Below are 18818 nucleotides of genomic sequence, written 5' to 3' on the forward strand. Positions count from 1 at the left end.
AATCATGTAACCCCTTTTCATATTCCATGTCTTGTGCTCCTCCTAACGCATGTAAGAACTTTATTTACAGTATAAGGATACAAAATTAGTTAAATTCCTAAGAAAATTTCTCCATGTTTTTCTCTGTTATGCTCCTTATTTTGTGATGATGTATCATTGTTGTTGTTGTTTTTTAAATTATTTATTTATTTAAGAAAATTTATATGGCCACACAACTCACTGGGCTTACAAAAGCCTTTTCTTTAGCAGTTTGTCAAATAAATGATTGTTTTGTTTGAAAGCTGTGCAGTCATAGACCCTGAAACCTCATCCCCTTGGATTAGGGGTGGGTTCTACTTACCTTTACTACCGGTTCGCAACGGGAAGCTTCTGCGCATGACAACATCCGGGGCGCTGGGTGGAGCGTCCAGCCGGTTTTACTACCGGTTCTTGCGAATCGGTCCAAACCGGGGGCAACCCACCACTGCCTTGGATGGTAGCTATCCTAATTGTTTTCTCCTGCCTTGTCGGAGTTGTTCTGACCCAGCCATAGCAGAAGCAAGAAACAGACTCCTTGTCACGAAAAAAACCCTCTTTATTTACCTCTTGTGAATTAATTGCATTCACCCACTGAAAAGTCCAGGCAATAGTTCTTCAAGGAGTTAACTGCAGTAACAGACCTTATCAGTTCCTTGCGATAATTGCAAGGCCGTGAGCTGCAAATTTGTGGCACAAAACACAATGAGCAAAATCTTCAGAAATATGAACTGTTGTCTCCTACGACAACCACTCCCCTTTCCTTCTATTTATTCCCCAGCCAGGGAGGGGACATTCAGAGTCCATGTGTCCTTTGCTTCCCGAGTCGACGCCTTGTCCTCCATTGTTTACCTCTCCTAACTGCTCTGCACATAAGTGCATCTGGAACAGGCCCTAGCTGTTCTTCCTCCTCACTCATCTCAGCCTCCAAAGGCAGCTGCCTCTGCCTTTGGTGGCTGGGAAATGTCGGACAGCCCTGGCTCTATCTCTGCGTCCGATGCAGAGCATCCATTAGAGCCTTCCCCAGACTCCAGAACTGGCCTAAGTTCCTCCCCAACCTCCTCATTGTCCGAGTCTGCCGCCAGCTCCGCTGGCATCTGGCAGGCCACAACAGGAGTCTTACAAAAAAGAGTTCAGAAGCCAGCAAGCAGGAAAAGGGCATCCAGACCAGACCAGGCTTCTTACTGGTAAAATGTTCTCTGTACCATGCAGTGGTGTTGTATGACCACATTTGTTATTTTAATAAAACATTAATGGTTCAATGATTTTTTTAAAGGACAGCAGGTAGCGAAAGGAACTGGGGAGGAAAAAAAATAGTTGGAGGCTGCACATTTGAAATCTTAAGGAGAGATGCAAAGTTTTAAGTATATCAGCATGACATCTCGGATCCAATTCAAAGTGCTGGTTTTGACCTTTAAAGCCCTTCATGGTATGAGGTCAGGTTATCTGAGGAACCACCTCTGCCCGATTACATCTGTTTGTTTCAAAAGAATCCACTGGTTCTTGTCCCTCGGGAAATTACATTCAGCGAGTCCAAGGAGGCGAGCCTTCTCTGCCATGGCACTTGCCTTATATGGAACATTCTCTTCCTTGAAGTGAGAACAGTTCCATCCCTCCTTATTTTTGAGAAGTCCCTCAAGACCTGGCTTTGTCATCAACCTTAAGGGTCGCGGGACCGGTCAGATCTTGAAGTGACTCCATTGCTGAACAAATCTTGTTAGTGTGGGTTTAATATAACTGCAGTTGACATATTTATACTTTTTTTTTTTTTTGTTATATGTTGCCCACTGTCATGTCTTGTGAGATGAGTGGCCATATAAATTTGGTAAGTAAATAAGTAAATAAAGCTATTAAGCAGTGGAACAGCCTCCTTGTCGGATTTGCAGTAATTCTATCAATATTTTTAAACAAAGGCTAGATAGCCAATTGCCTGGGATGAGGATTCCTATCTTGGGCAAAGAGTTGGACTAGATCAGGGGTGTCAAACTCAAGGTCTGCGGGCTAGATTCGGCCCACGGAGTGCTTAAATCTGGCCCATGGGGCCGGCCTGGAAATATCAAAGGACCGGCCTGGGTGCCTCTGGCAGCTAAATTGGGCCTTGTGCAGCCTCCCCGCGCCTCGTTGTCAACCTGCATGGCCTCCTGCAGTACTCTGCTGGCCAAAAATGGGGGGCCAAAAATGGCTCCATGGGGGCCTTGTGGCCCATTTTTGGCCAGTAGAGTGCTGCTGGAGGCCGGGGATGGCAAAAACGAGGCTCAGGGGAGCCACACATGCACCCCCACATCCCTTTTTGGTCAGCAGGGTGCTGCAGGAGGCATCTGTCCCGTCTCCCTGCCGCCCCCTCTCCCCACCAGCCCATGACACCCTGGTCTAGATGATCTCCAAGATCCCTTCCAGTCCTGATTCTATGATATTCAGTATTTTTAACCAGAGATCTTATAAATAATCTGTTAAAAATAGTTTGTTCATGAGAGCTAAACACTGAAGGCCAAATTTGAATAAATCAATCTTTACTTAGCAAACTCCTTGCTATTGTATAAATTTCAGCCATACTAATTACCAACCTCTTTAATTACTACTGATCCAAGGAGAATTGCTCTTTCTAATAATTATAATAATAAAACTGGCAGCTAGCAGCAACAAATAAAAGTTTGAGTGGGCAATGTGTAATGGGACAATTCACCCCGGCCAGCTAGCCCCAGTCAACCTGCCCCAATGTCTCGCTGCAGCCAACTCACTGTGAGACATCTCGCTGTGGCATAATTCATTTGTCCTTGTCTTGAGTTATCCTGCGTTGAATTGTCCCATGGTGAGTTATCCTGCAGTGAGTTAGCCACGGGGAGTCAGCCATGGCAAGTTGTCCTAGACCCTGGGTAATGAGTAGGCAGTGTAAGATGTAGCCTGTCAAATGTCTTCTTAAGTTGGCCACAGTTGGATGGGATAGAGAATTTTGGACTGTCTTCAGTTAGAAGAAAGAAATCTAACCAATTTCTTTATGTGGAAGGAGATTACTATTTATCTTTCACCTTTGATAGCAAAATATCTGGACAGTTTCTTTGCTACTTAAAGGAATTATTTGATTCCAGCTGCCTGAATCCTAGATTCAATATTTCTAGCATCCTTCAATTTGGGGACCTGGATCATGGAAGATGCTGCAAATTAATCTGTGTAATGAAACGTGTGAGGCATACTAGCCTTGGGGACTCATCAGTATTTATTTGTTTATTCCTTTTGCTTGTATCTAGTTAGGTTGGTAAGATAATGAAGAACTTAGCAGGAATTGTTTTTTTGGCTTTGAAGGCCTTTATTCAAACAATTCTGCTGTATAATAAGCTTGACTTTATTTCTCTCTCTCTCTCTTTCTCTCTCTCTCTGTTTGGAGCAAAAGGAGTTTTTAGCTAGAACAGGAAATGAGCCTATTCAGCCACCCAGACTGCTAAATCCTAATATAAAGACCATATGGAAGGGGGCAGCCCAGAGGTGATGTGCACTAATTATTGCAACATGCATCAACTTGATTGATTTGAATCCAAGATAATGCTGACACCTCAACCTAGTCTGTTTCCCTTCTCCCATGTGCTTAGAAGTTCAAAGACGAGGATCTTCTCTGGGGAGGCTAAAATGTCCCCGATCAACTTGGAATCTTGGCACCAATTTGATGCAGCCAGCTAATGACAACTGTTTTACGTTTGCTCATATAAATGTCAACCCTGTCTTCTGTCCTTTTTAGATACAGATTCTTTTTATGTTTTAAAGGAATAGTAGCAATTCACCAAGGACGACAATTGCTCTACCTGGTTATTCTGGGAAGGGTTGTTTGCAAGCTGTGACTTTGTGGTAATTCAGGATATATATATATATGTCAAATGTACTTTCCTTAGCATATTTTTTTTTCTAGAATGAAGCATCTAGCTTTTATGAAGGTATGCTTAAGGGTACGTCCATATTACCTGCAGTTTCACGTAATACAAAAAACATCAAGAGAACTGATTTAAGTGGTTCTGCTTAAGGATGTTCCTGCTACCACTATTTGCTTCTTCTCATAGAAACTGGTCTTCATAGCTATTCTTCAGTTTCTCTAATAATTGTTTAGGAAAACAATCCGTGTTTCGGAAACATGAAAATGTTTAGGCCTGTCTTTTAGACATGTATTTTTCATTGACTACCTAAGCCAGGGGTGTCAAACTCAAGTCCCGCAGGCTGGATCCGGCCCGCGGGGTGCTTAGATCTGGCCCATGGGGCTGCCTTGGAAACAATGAAGGACCGGCACGCTGCACGCTCTCCTCCCCAGCTCCATTTTCAGCTGCAATGGCCTCCTGCAACCCTCTGCCAGAGAAAATGGAGCTCCCCTTTTTACTGGCAGAGCGCTTGGGCCACCACAGGTGCCCCTGACACGAGTGATGTTGAGCTGGCCACGCTCACCCTGGCCATACCCACCCAGCCAGGGGTGGAATGCAGCAGGTTCTGACAGGTTCTGGGGAACCGGTAGCAGAAATTTTGAGCAGTTCGGAGAACCAGTAGTGGAAATTTTGAGTAGTTCAGAGAGCCGGCAAATACTACCTCTGGCTGGCCCCAGAGTGGGGAGGGAATGGAGATTTTGCAATATCCTTCCCCTAGGAGTGGGGTGGGAATGGAGATTTTGCAGTATCCTTCCCCTGCCACGCTCACCAAGCCATGCCCACCAAACAACACCGCGCCCACCAAGCCATGCCCACAGAACTGGTAGTAAAAAAATGTGGATTTCACCACTGCACCCAGCACCCCAAGGTAAAACACAACCCTGATGTGGCCCTCAATGAAATCGAGTTTGACACTCCTGACCTAAGTTAAATACAGATTCATATTAAACATGAATATAGCATAATTTTGGATGCCCTTCACTTTCTTTGGCACACTTTCTTTGGAAACAATAACAGCTTGCAGATATGTCTTGTAGTCCGCTAGGCTAAATTCTTGCTTTTGGAGTTTTTTCTTACTCCTTCTTGCCCAATTTTTCTTGCCCAGAATTATTGCCAAGTTTCTTTGCATGCATTGTTTTTTTGAGATTTCCCATTATGCTCAATTCTGGGTACTGTGAAAGGCATTCCAAAAACCTTTACCTTTCTCCTCTCTAATTAAAGAATTTCAGACATTAGCTTTTTGGATATGTTTATATTTAGCTGAATGCATTCTGTCTTCTACCTGCAAAATGTTTCCTCTGCCACTGGTTACTACAACATAATCTCAAAGCATAATAGAACCACCCCCGTTCTTAATGCTTAAGTGCAAGGAGAAGTGAAAAAATTCCACAAGCAAGCATATAAGGGGTTCATTAAACATATACTTTGATCAGAATTTATAAGCCTATGTAAACAACTGTAGCTTTTATAGCTAATTGTTTCTAGATCAATCCTGTGTGAATATATCTTAGTTCCTTCTAAGAATCCAAGAAACCAGAAATGTTGAAAATATCTATTTTTGAATATATCAAATAGTATACATATTTAAAATTGGGTGGAATTTTCGTGTCACTTTCGGCATCTTTGTCCTGCTTGTGATTATTTCTGCATTTATTTACCGCATTTTATGCTGCTCATTCATATATTTATGGAATGTATGCATCTCAATTTCAAGACCTTTAGGCAGTATACAAGCACAAGATAACATAGCCAATAAAATAACACAATAATACAACAAACCCAAAGGATAACCATATATAATTACAGTAATGCTTGCATTTGTTGCCAGTAAATATAAAACAGCAAATTCCAAAGATCTGTCAGAACAGTTAAATTTATACAGACTCTCAGAATGCTATTGGGAGGGGGGGGGTCACTTAAGCCTTTGGGGGTGAGTCATTCCAGGAAGGGTGGTGGTGGCTGCCACACAGGTTGCCTTTTTTTAGGCCCCCTCCTTTCTAACCTCTCAGCAAGTGTTCTCTGGCTGGGAATCTTGGCACTGTATACTCACTTTTCTCTTTCAGACAATATTGTAGAGCAGGGAGATAAAAACTGCATGGGATACCAAGATGCATCAGTCCCTGGATCCATCCAGTTTAGTAATTTATATTTTGCAGAGCTCAGCTATAGTCGTCTATTCTGGCACAGCATGCTAATTATCAGTGGATTAAACTGACCTCGCTTAGTTGATATTTTGATTTAGGTATTTATTTCCTCCATTATCTTTGTAAAAAGAAACATTTTTTTTTTTACATTATTTATTTTGGAATCTTATTGCCTGGCCTTTTGCCTATTTCTCCATTTTGGTCAACATTTGATTGTGTTCCTTGCCTACTAGATAATCCCAGTTTTCTTATCATGCAAAATTTCATTTAGCATTTCCCCATTTTCAGCCACCAATCTGGAAAGAAGAGCTTTTATATGGTTGGGTATCCAAATCATAGTTCCTTTGCTTTTTCAGCTTCATTACTTTGCCTGCACTGCAAATTACAATAGCTATCAGGCTCTCAAAAGAGGATTTTACAAGAAAGAGAAAAAAGATCTGGAATTCATTTCCAAGTGCTTGACACAAAGTTGGAGCATTTGGCACAACAGATGTTTAATTCAACTAGCATGGGCAGTGGTCTTGAATGCTCTGGCTTGTAGTTCTATAAATATTTAAAGGCCGTATCCTCTTAAGCCTTGGCTTACAAAAGTGGCCATGATACCTTGCCATTCTCATGAACAATATTTCAACTTTGGATTCAGTTAAATGTACATCATGCTTTGTTCATTTTATTGAGAGGCTTCACAAATGTCAATTATACTTTATGACCATTCCCAGCACAGTACATGTAATGAAACTTCCTCCCATCTATTATCTGCAACCTAAGGTTTATTTATTGATTTATTATATAGAATAGAATAGAATAGAATAGAATAGAATAGAATAGAATAGAATAGAATAGAATAGAATAGAATAGAATTCTTTATTGGCCAAGTGTGATTGGACACACAAGGAATTTGTCTTTGGTGCATATGCTCTCAGTGTACATAAAAAGACAAGATACACTCGTCAAGAATCACAAGGCACAACATCCAGTGACAGTCATATGGTACAATAAGCAATCAAATCATACTAGGAAACAATCAATATCAATATAAATCGCAAGGATACAAGCAGCAAAGTTACAGTCATGCAGTCACAAGTGGGAGGAGATGGGCGATAGGAACGATGAGAAGACCAATAGCAATAGTAATGCAGCTTAGTGTGAATAGTTTGACAGTGTTGAGGGAATTATTTGTGTAGCAGAGTGATGGCGTTTGGGAAAAAAACTGTTCTTGTGTCTAGTTGTTCTGGTGTGCAGTGCTCTATAACGTTGTTTTGAGGGTAGGAGTTAAAACAATTTATGCCTTAGGCTTAGGACCTGGTTATCTACAGGATCGCCTACTACCACCAATAGCCTCCCACCGGCTGGTACGCTCTCATAGAGGGGGGCTCCTCCGGGTGCCGTCGGCCAAACAATGTCAACTGGCGGCCCCTAGGGGGAGAGCCTTCTCTGTGGGGGCATCTACTATCTGGAATGAGTTCCCCCCAGAGATACGGAGGATCCCAGATCTGCGCATCTTCCGCCGTGCTCTTAAGACCTTTTTATTCCACCAGGCGGGCCTGGCCTAATCTTTTCCCTTTTTCTTTTTAATATGAAAATTTTAATCTGTTTTTAAATGATTGGGGTGTTTTAAATCTGTCTGGGCCAAATTGTTTAATTCAGTTTTATTCTGTTTTTTAAATTTTGTAAATATGTATTTTATCATTTGGCTGTTCACCGCCCTGAGTCCTTCGGGAGTAGGGCGGTATATAAATCAAATAAAGATAAAGAAAGAAGATGTCCAGGATGCGAGGGGTCTGTAAATATTTTTACAGCCCTGTTTTTGATTCGTGCAGTATACAGGTCCTCAATGGAAGGCAGGTTGGTAGTAATTTTTTTTTCTGCAGTTCTAATTATCCCCTGAAGTCTGTGTCTGTCTTGTTGGGTTGCAGGACCAAACCAGATAGTTATAGAGGTGCATATGACAGACCCAATAATTCCTCTGTAGAAGGAATATGTAGAATATGAAGAACAGTATGCACATGCTTCTGGCCGAGATCATTGTTGGAAATTCGGCTACACGTAATTCTCGTAGTAACATATAATGGGTAACTTCATAGGAACAAGTTTACTTAGTGGGTGCGCCCAACCTTGGAATGCCCTCTGGTAGTGAGATAGCCTTAGACCTTATTTTAGTATCTTTTTAGCATCAGGGAAAGGCACTTTTATTCTTCCATGACTTCTACTGTAACTTTAATGCTTTAATATTCATACAGCAATGGAGTTTTTAAGTTTATTTTCTTTCTGCTGTTTACCACTTCATTTATTTTTATTTTATTTTTATTTATTTATTTATTTGTCAAGCATGTATGAGAAAATAAGTATAAGAATAAACATAACATATAAACATGTAAGTATAAACAGGTATAAGTATAAACGTAAGAAATGAGTATGAATAAACGGGGACAGTAGGACAGGGATGGTAGGCACGCTGGTGCACTTATGCACGCCCCCTTTACGGACCTCTTAGGAATGGGGTGAAGTCCACGCTAGACAGTTTAAGGTTAAAGTTATGGGGGTTTGAGGATGTAACAACAGAGTCAGGTAGGGCATTCCAGGCATTGACCACTCTGTTGTCGAAGTCGTATTTTCTGCAATCAAGTTTGGAGCGGTTTACTATGAGTTTGTATCTATTGTTTGCCCGTTTATTATTGCGGTTGAAGTTGAAGTAGTCATTGACAGGTAGGACGTTGTAGCAGACAATTTTATGTATTTTTGTATTTATGTTTATATGCTTTTATATCAATTTTGAGAGCCAATATCATGTAATAGTTAATAGACCATTCCTAGTCCAGTTAAGGTGCTGGACTAGGAATGGGTCGAACTTCAGCCATGGAAGCCAGCTGGATGGTTTTGAGCCAATCAACTCTACTCTGGGAAGTAAAAACCATCTATCTACTAACTTGCCCTGGACCAATATGGTAGCTTACTCTTCGAAACCATTAATGAAGTATATAAGATTAGGATCAGGGTTTTTTAAACATTATAAACATTAAGCTATATTAATATAGCTTAAGAAAGCTATATTATGAAGTACAATGTGTACATTTTTCAAATAAATAATGCAGAATGCTAGAAAATTACAGTGGGAAAAAAAATAGAAAACCAAGGAAGGGTTTGAGACTCTTGAAAGAGATATGACTGGGTGGCGGAAATCTTGCATAATGTATTAGGTTAAAAGTCCCATTTTTAACTGTATTACCTAGGTTTTTCTCCTTCTCCTACCCTGAATTAAGGGATTACAGAGTCATAAAAGCTTGATCACAGAATATCAGAGGTAAATGAATCTCTCTCTCTCTGTATGTATGTCTGTGTGATGTGTAGGGAAGAAGCAGGACTGAAGATCAATAAAGTATTTTCATGGAATTTGCCATAAATTCTAACAGTTTCAAACAGTCTAAACAAATGGTTGTAAGTTGAGGACTACCTGTATCTTCACACAGTCCTTGGCATACTAGGAAATACTGTAGCAGGGATATCTGATGGAATCATTTGAACCATGCTAAAGCAGAAATCTGCTTCCACGAGCAGCGTGACTGGTTGGGAAAATACCAGGCTCCAAAGACGAATCGTCTCTGGGGGAGGGGTTTTTGGACCGGATCTGTCCTGTAGGGACAGTGAAGAAGGAGAGGCAGCTCGGTAGCTATAGAGGAACAGGCAAGTTCCTTGGAAAGCCCAAGAAAACTCTTCGATCCGGCAATGGGGGGCGGCAATCAGTGCGAATCGCCATGAAGCCGGAGCATCCGGAATAAGTGTTGTGCAGGAGTGAAGATTTGGACAGAGTACTGGTACCGGATGAGTGATTGGTCAACTCACTGGTAATAAAAGAAAAATTGGAAAATTTTAGAATTACCCCAGTGTGGAAATAGCGGCTAAATAGCGACAGGGGAGACAACTGATAGAGAAAAAATATGGAAGTGACAAGCGCGACTAAAGATTTAAAGTTGAATATGAATGAAAATGTGAAGTTGGAATTTGGACTTTTCAGGTTTGGATTGGATTATAAACAGATTGGTTGGATATAAAAATTAAAGGAGAAATGAAAGGGGGAATAAATTTAGAATTGTAAGATTTAACAGATAAGATGAGTGTTAGAAAAAAGATAAAAGTGATACTAATTAAGTGATTTAAAATAATGGGAAATTATAGAGATGTATGAAGTAAATGAAATAAGATTTATGTTTGATGTTTTATGTTTTAAACATGCTCTATTGAAAATTTGAGAAATTGAAAGAATTGTCAAAGTTTTAAGTGCAGTGTTAGAGGTTTATAAAATGATAAGTTGTAATAATATGAATAAATTTAATTGGAGGAATTGTAATAAATTGGAATATTTTAAACTATATATTTGAAATGTAATCAAAAAAAGAAAGAAGGCAAATTAAGATTAAAATAAGAAGTAATTAGATTGGGGGCAATTAGAAATGATTAAGCTGTGAATTATAAATATATATTGTTAACAATTAAAAAAATAAGAATTTTGAGAAAGATATTTAATAAATGAAAGAAAGGTCGGGGTTGCCTGACACCATAGTGAAAATATTAAATTGAAAATCTATACAGCAATAGAGAGAGATGGAAGAAGAAGTAGAGAGATGGGAGAGAAGGGGAGAGAGGGATAGAAGAGGGGGAGGAAGAAAAGGAAGGGGAAATCAGAGTAGGAGAGAGGGTTAGTCAGGGAGGAAGAAAGGAGGAGAAGGAGAAAGGAAGGGGAAGTAGTAAGGAGCAGGAGAAGAGGGAAAGAAAGTAAGAAGGAAGTGAGGGAGAGGGAAGAGACTGAGAAGAAAGATTGTTGTATAACAAAAAAGAGGAAATGGAAGAAAGGCAACCCCAAACACACATATGAATATATGAAGATAAAGAAGAAATTGTTAAAAAATAAAAGAGAATAAATGTGAACAAACAGGAAAATTAGAATTTGAGAGCGAATGAAGACGTTGTTTATATAAATAAATATAGAAATATTGAGATATGAATTAAAGAAAAAATAGGGAAAAAAGGAAGATTTTGGCAAAAATTGTAATTGAGTAAAATGTATTTGAACTTGAAAAATTGTATAAGATAAGAAATGGCCAATACTCTGTTCAAAAAAAGATGCGGGGGGGGGGGATCAATAAAACTTGATTAAAAAAAAGAAAGAAAGAAAGAAAGAAATCTGCTTCCAGCTTTCCCTCTTAGAGAATACAGGTTGACCTCAGATTACAACCACTTATTCAGCGGCTGTTCAAAGTTACAACAGAGTGATGAATGAAGGAGACTTATGACCAATCCATAAAGTTGTGACTGTTTACAACATCCCTGCGGTCATGTGATTGGAATTTTAGCATTTGACATCCAACTCACAATTACTATAGTTGCAGCATCCTGCAGTGATATCAACGCCATTGGTTACCTTCCATTCTGTCTTCGCACAAGCAACTGGGAAACTGGCAGAAGATGGGTCTTGCTGTTTTTTTGCCTGCCTCTATAGTCCCTGCCTGCAGCACCTGCCCACCCACCCACCCACTTCATAGCACCTATAGCACTTGCTCATCTGCCCACCCATGCCTCTGCTTGCCAGCACCCATTCATAGCACTCATCCCACTGCCTGCTGGGTTGCTTGCCTGGGAATCCCACTTCTTCCCACACTGTTATGTGAGGGCCTTGTTTAATGACCTCCATATTCCTGGGGCTTTGACCGCAATTGGGATGGTTGTTGCTAAGCAATTCAGTCACATGACATCAAGCTTTACAACCACATCCCAATTGCCTTTGTAATTTGAGGACTGCTTGTAAGGATGGGGAGTGAAACTAAGTGGATGGAGAGCATTTGTATGTGGGCATGCTCTCCTCTTCCTCATGATTATTGTTGATGTTATTTGTGAATTTATATGACCATCTATTTGAAATGATTTTTAGCCTATTGGAATCTGCTGTATCTAAGTTGCACCTGTTTGAGGAGTATTTTGGAACAAAGGCCTGAAACACGCTTAAGCTTTTAACGAGAAACTCAGCCTGGTAATCAGGGGTTGTTTTCTCTCTCTCTCTCTCTCTCTCTCTCTCTCCCTCCCTCCCTCCCTCCCTGTTTGTAGGTCTGTCTGTCTGCCTGCCTGTCTTGTTTTCAGATGTGGAAATTAGGGGGAGAAAACCCATGTGCTTCCCGAAGTCCTTGGAGAAACAGTCAAATACAGGGGTGCTATTCAGCAGGTTCTAACCGGTTCTGGAGAACCGGTAGCGGAAATTCTGAGTAGTTCGGAGAACTGGCAAATACCACCTCTGGCTGGCCCCAGAGTGGGGTGGGAATGGAGATTTTGCAATATCCTTCCCCCAGGAGTGGGGTGGGAATGGGGATTTTGCAGTATCCTTCCCCTGCCACACCCACCAAGCTACACCATGCCCACCAAGCCATGCCAACCATGCCACGCCCACAGAACCGGTAGTAAAAAAAATTGAATTCCACCACTGGTCAAATCAAAATGTCTTTAGTAAAATTATTCAGTAATGTGGGATTGGCTTAAAGCTTCTACACAGTAGCTCCTGGGGCTTTCTTAGATGAGATCTGGATCTCTTGACTATGCTAGTGAGAATTAAAAATAGAATTATTTTTAATTGTCTGGAATGAAACTATGTACAGAAACGAATGTATTAATTTAGATGGAAGAAAACATATTGACAACTATTCTAAATCCTGTATTGCTTGCTTTTCTCCTCTTGCTTTATTTCTGTGTCCCAGTATGGGTAAAGAAGATTCCGCCAGGTGAGAAACCCAGCTTTGGAAACTCGGATGTTAAAATGGCCTCATTTTATTTATTTATTTATTTATTTTATTTAACTTTGTATACCACCCTTCTCCTGGTGGACTCAGGGCGGTGCACAGCCAAGTAAAAAACATCCAATACAAAAGTTAAAAATTTAAAAGAAATATATCCTTTGGCTGAAAAATTAAGAACCTTACAACTAAAACCCATGAAACAATTAAAAATCTAATATCTCAAAAACGGGGGGGGGGGGTGTTCACGCCAGCCCTGCCTGATGGAAGAGAAAAGTTTTTAGGGTGCAGCGAAAAGCCCGGAGATCTGATATCCTCCGTATCTCTGGGGGCAAATCGTTCCAGAGGGCAGGTGCTGCCACAGAGAAGGCCCTCCCCCTGGGGGTCGCCAGCCGACACTGCCTAGCTGACGGCACCTACAATTGACATTGTAGTGTTCTAAGTTGCATCCCAGGCTTTCCCTCCAAGTTTCCTTACCTGAGGTAATAAACCTGCAGTCCTTGGCCTAACATTATCAGCCTTGGGGTGGTGGTGGTGGTGAGTTAAGATTTATAACAAAAGAAATTTGTCTCTTTTCCAGCAAACTGCAGGGCTGAAAGGAAAAAAGTATCGGTAAAACAAAAGTGGTGAGGAGATGAGGATGAGAAAAAGGCAGAGAAAAAATGGAAAAAGAGAATAAAAATGGTTATTTATTCCTCTCTATATAAGGGATGACCACTTTTATGCCCCAGGGCCACATATGGACTTAGAAAACCTTGTGTGTGGCCCCTTGTACAAGCATACCTCATTTTATTGCATTATACTTTATTGTGCTTTGCAGATACTGTCTCTCCCTCCCTCCCTCCTTCCCTCCCTCTCTCTCTTTCTATGTGTGTGTGTGTGTGTGTTTTACGAGACCCTCCACCAACAAAATAATTATGGCTTTGAAGGCTCAAATGATGATTAGCACTGTTTAGCAATAAAGTCATTTTTTAATTAAGGTATCCACATTGGTGGTTTTTTTTAGACATAATGCTATTGCTCACTTAATAGTCTACAGTTCATTGTAAACATCATTTTTATATGCCCTTGGAAACCCAACACATTTCTGTGACTCACTTTATTGCGATATTTGCTTTATTGCAGTGGTCTGGAATTGAACCCACAATATCCCCAAGGTATGCTTGTACTTCTTCAAAAGTCACCCTCCCCAACTGTAATGCTTAATGGAAGAGAAGAGGAAAATAATTCAGACAGGGAATACTATTAACCACATTTATTGAAGATTTACAAATTAACATTAACTCAAATTTAAAATTACTCCTCCTTGCTCACCCACTCCTTTGGACCTGTCTGCTTTCAAAATGGCATGAAACTCTGCTTTCAAAGTAGCACAACCCTGGCATGCCAGTCTGTGGCCGGTTACAGTCTTCAGCTTGAAAAAAGCCGCCCTGTTTATTACTTGGCATGGCAAAGACAATGTGCACCCAAGATTTGATAGAAAACATTATTTACGTCTGGCAGCAAGGGGACCAAAGGCAATCCAAGTTGTAACTGAGGCAAAGCAAAATCCCAGAACTGCCTCTTCTTGAGAATAAAACCAAGGAAACAACGGTTTGCTGCATTTTTAAGCTGCTACCTTACTCCGTCCAACGGTAGAGCTGGCTCTGACAGGAAATTCCCCATGGAAGCCCAGTGGTCCATTGCCTTGGCAACCTGGTGGTCCTTTTTCTCAACAAGGGACTTGTCGTTGTCGTGGCAACAGCTCTGCCAACCTCAGCCGGTTTCCTTTTCGTTGCAGGTTAATAGCAAGGAAATGGTGTCCGTCTCCGCCCATGCTTGCCTGCTATATCTTTCTCTGGAAATAGTAATTCAATTCCACCTCAAGATACTTGTCTACACTTTGAAAGTGTTTAATGATGATGCTGGGTATTCTCCTGTGTGCCTCCAAAGGACACGTCCATTGAGACTGACCTGCAGGGAACCCATTGTGTTGTTCAGAAAGGGACATTTCTTTTTCTCCTGGTTGTGCCAAGCAAGAATTTTGAGTAGAAAGTTCTGTTGCTCTTTTCCTTCTTCTTTACTTTCTTCAGTTCCCTTTTGCTCTCAGGTAGTCTGCTAGTTTCTCCACTGCCTCGACGCAGACACTGGGGTACATGCCTTGGCAATATGTTCCGACCAGGACAAAGCTTGCTGTTTTAACTAGTATCACTCCCTCTTCTTTTGCTTTAAGGTAGATGGAGTTGCCATCTGCTCGGAAGCATTTATAATACCGGTCATAAAAGTACTGCCCTTCCTTTCGCATTTGGGCCGGGTTGTTGAAGAAGGCTTGGACAATGACTGAGGCCCAGTTCTGAATACCAAAGCCTTGTGTTGATGTCATCACATTCATGTCGGATAGTCTGATAAGGGCAGCTTTGTGGACATGCTTTGTCTTGATGAGACCATCAAGCAGCAGAGTTTGTGCCTGGTTCATCTCCCTCTGAGTTTAGTAACTAAGGCTTTGGCTTCTCCCTGGAGAATGTAAACAGTTTAGTTGCCCTGGTTTCTCCCAAGGGATTCTGGGAGCTGTAGTTTATGAAGAATGCTGAGCTCACATGCTCAGCCATAGACTAGGTAAGGAGTAGAGTTAAGCCCCGCCTCTTCTATGAAATTGTAAAGTTTGTTTTATTTTTAAATCTCTTTCCTTTTTAAAGATAGAGACCCAGAGCAAAGTGTGCAAGGAGAATTTTTTCTAACAGATTGAAAAGAGAGTGGAAAATCACCCTGTGTTCTAACCTCCGTCTCTTAACCTTGTATTGACTGCACTGATGCTTGAATATAACTCCTACACTCCTTCTAATCCTGACTTAAATACCAATTGCATCTCAAAGAAAAATGACACTGAAGATGTCAAACAAAAAATAGACCACAGGGATCTATTACTTCCCTTATTGGATTTTTAGCAAAAGTAAAATGACTTATAAATTTAATTTTGGGGAGGGCATAGTTTTCCTTTCGGGTAGATATAAAGTCAGAAATAAAGAATTAAGAATGATACCTCTATTAATCTTGGATCTTTTATACTGGTTCAAAAATCTGCAGAATTTATTTGATTAAAGATAAAAATGAAATACAGTAAAATTGTTCTGATTTTCTTTAATACTTCAATTATTGGTCCTTAGAAGTGCCATCCACCAAATAGACATTTCACAGTGTTTGTTCTTAAATAAAGCCATTGACATTTCTAAGCAATCTTTCTGAAACCTGTAAATAGACCAGTTGAGAAGTGCTTATTAAACAACATCAGATAGGTTTCCACAAAATTTCTGAAACCATTAGGTAGACAGATTCCCAGATGAGTCTGCCTCTGCCTGTGCAGCTTTCAAAAACAGAGTTTTTCCTTTTATATTTGAGAAAAATCTAATTTCTTGCACTCAATATATTGATTTGGCCAAAAATATGCAATTATTGCCTTTTTGGGAGGTTAGTAGCAATAGCACTTACTTATATACCGCTTCACAGCGTTTTTTACAGCCCTCTCTAAGCAGTTTACAGACTCAGCCTATTACCCCCAACAATCTGGGTCCTCCTGGTTGGCTGAGTCACCCTTTAGAGCGCTCCATGGCTTAGGACCTGGTTACTTTCGGGACCGCCTACTACCACCAATAGCCTCCCACCGGCCGGTACGCTCTCATAGAGAGGGGCTCCTCCGGGTGCCATCAGCCAAACAATGTCGACTGGCAGCCCCTAGGGGGAGAACCTTCTCTGTGGGGGCACCTACTATCTGGAATGAGCTCCCCCCGGAGATATGGGGGATCCCGGATCTGCGCACCTTCCACAGCGCTTTGAAGACCTTTTTATTCCACCAGGCGGGCCTGGCCTAATCTTTTTCCCTCTTTTCTTTCTAAACATGTAAATTTTAATCTGTTTTTAAAATGACTGGGGTGTTTTAATTTGTCTGGGCCAAATTGTTTAATTTGATTTTATCCTGTTTTTAAATTTTATATTTATGTATTTTACTGTTTGGCTGTTCACTGCCCTGAGTCCTTCGGGAGTAGGGCGGTATACAAATCAAATAAAGAGAAAGAGAAAGATTCAGAAAAAAACGTTTTTGTGTCTAGTTGTTCTGGTGTGCAGTGCTGTATAGCGTCGTTTTGAGGGTAGGAGTTGAAACAGTTTATGTCCAGGATGTGAGGGGTTTGTAAATATTTTCACAGACCTCTTTTTGACTCGTGCAGTATACAGATCCTCAATGGAAGGCAGGTTGGTAGCAATTGTTTTTTCTGCAGTTCTAATTATCCTCTGAAGTCTGTGTCTGTCTTGCTGGGTTGCAGAACCAAACCAGACAGTTATAGAGGTGCAGATGACAGACTCAGTAATTCCTCTGTAGAACTGTATCAGCAGCTCCTTGGGCAGTTTGAGCTTTCTGAGTTGGTGCAGAAAGAACTTTCTTTGTTGGGCTTTTTTAATGACATTTTTGATGTTAGGTGTCCATTTTAGGTCTTGAGATATGGTAGAATCTAGAAGGTCTCTACTGTTGATACTGTCTTGTCTAGTATTGTATTAACTATTATTATTATTATTGTCATCATCATCTTATCCCACTTTTTTAAAATACTTGGTCAACTCAAGAAAGTGAACATACCTTATTGAATAAATATAATACAATACAAATACCTTGACTAGCTTTTTGCCATTTATGTATAACTTGGATTTGTTTGCTCTTCCCCCCACCCACATACAGCTACCTTCATCTTCACTATATTAATTTTCAAATCTGTGCTCCTTCCTGTGACATTTGACATGACTGACATTTGCCGCAAAATCATTTGAGCTGTCAGCAAAATGATGACTTCATCTGTGTACAAAAATGCACACCCATTCCTGTCACCAGCAACTGCACTGCACCTCTAACATCACAGCAAATATTCCTTATATGTAAGCTGGCTGAGGAACTCTGGGAGTTGAAGTCCACAAGTCTTAAAGTTGCCAAGGTTGGAGACCCCTGACCTAAGGGGACTTTATACCTTGTCTTGCTCCCTGCTCAAAGGCAAATCTTCCTTTCTTTTCTTTCTTTCTTTTATTAGATTTATATACCGCCCTACTCACGAAGGACTCAGGGTGGTGAACAGGCACAGAATAAAATACATAAATACAAAAGTTAAAAGATATAATTAAAACCAGATTAAATAATTTAGCCCAAGACAATTAAAAAATCCCAATAATTTAAAACAAATTAAAATTTCGATTTAAAAGAATTTTAAAATAGGGGAGAAAATTAGGCCAGGCCAGCTTGCTGGAATAGAAGAATCTTAAGAGCACGGCGGAAAGTGCGTAGATCCGGGATCCTCCCTATCTCTGGGGGGAGCTCGTTCCAGATAGTGGGTGCCCCCACAGAGAAGGCCCTCCCCTTGGGGGCCGCCAGTTGACATTGTTTAGCTGACGGCACCCGAAGGAGCCCCTCTCTATGAGAGCGTACCGGCCGGTGGGAGGCTGCTTGTGGTAGTAGGCGGTCCCGTAAATAACCAGGTCCTAAGCCATGGAGCGCTCTAAAGGTGGTAACCAGAACCTTGAAGCACACCCAGAAGACCACCGGGAGCCAGTGCAGCTCGCGCAGGAAAGGTGTCACACGGGAGCGCCATGTTGCTCCCATAACTACCCACGCGGCCGCACTCTGCGCCAGTTGGAGCCTCCGGGTGCTCCTCAAGGGGAGCCCCATGTAGAGAGCGTTGCAGTAGTCCAGGCGGGAAGTGATGAGGGCATGAGTGACTGTGTGTAGGGAGTCCCGATCCAGAAAGGGACGCAACTGGCGAATCAGGTGAACCTGATGAAAAATCCTCCCAGTCACGGCCGTCAAGTGCTCTTCTAAAGACAGCTGTGAATCCAGGAGGACACCCAAGTTGCGAGCCCTCTCCGTGGGGGCCAGCGATTCGCCCCCAATAGTCAGCGATGGCGTCAACTGACTATATCGGGACATCAGAAACCACAGCCACTCGGTCTTGGATGGGTTGAGCCTGAGCCTGTTC

General features: G+C 41.3%; 2 protein-coding genes across 17 annotated transcripts in view; one reads left to right on the plus strand and one right to left on the minus strand.

Moving 5' to 3' along the window:
* Window positions 1-18818, plus strand: part of COL26A1 (collagen type XXVI alpha 1 chain) — a 213325-nt gene that overhangs the window by 71977 nt on the left and 122530 nt on the right. The gene's annotated exons all lie outside the window — the stretch shown is intronic.
* On the minus strand, window positions 14072-17161 carry PFN4 (profilin family member 4). The gene has a single exon (XM_034420888.2). The coding sequence runs from the start codon at window positions 15284-15286 to the stop codon at window positions 14900-14902; it is 387 nt and encodes a 128-aa protein (XP_034276779.1). The 5' UTR covers window positions 15287-17161; the 3' UTR covers window positions 14072-14899.

The sequence above is a fragment of the Pantherophis guttatus genome, chromosome 1 (assembly GCF_059756535.1).
Source record: "Pantherophis guttatus breed Tessera chromosome 1, ASM5975653v1, whole genome shotgun sequence".
Lineage (NCBI taxonomy): Eukaryota > Metazoa > Chordata > Lepidosauria > Squamata > Colubridae > Pantherophis > Pantherophis guttatus.

What these genes read in the sequence shown, in the direction of transcription:
- PFN4 (XM_034420888.2), bottom strand. Translation starts at nt 15,286, where the DNA reads ATGAACCAGGCACAAACTCTGCTGCTTGATGGTCTCATCAAGACAAAG.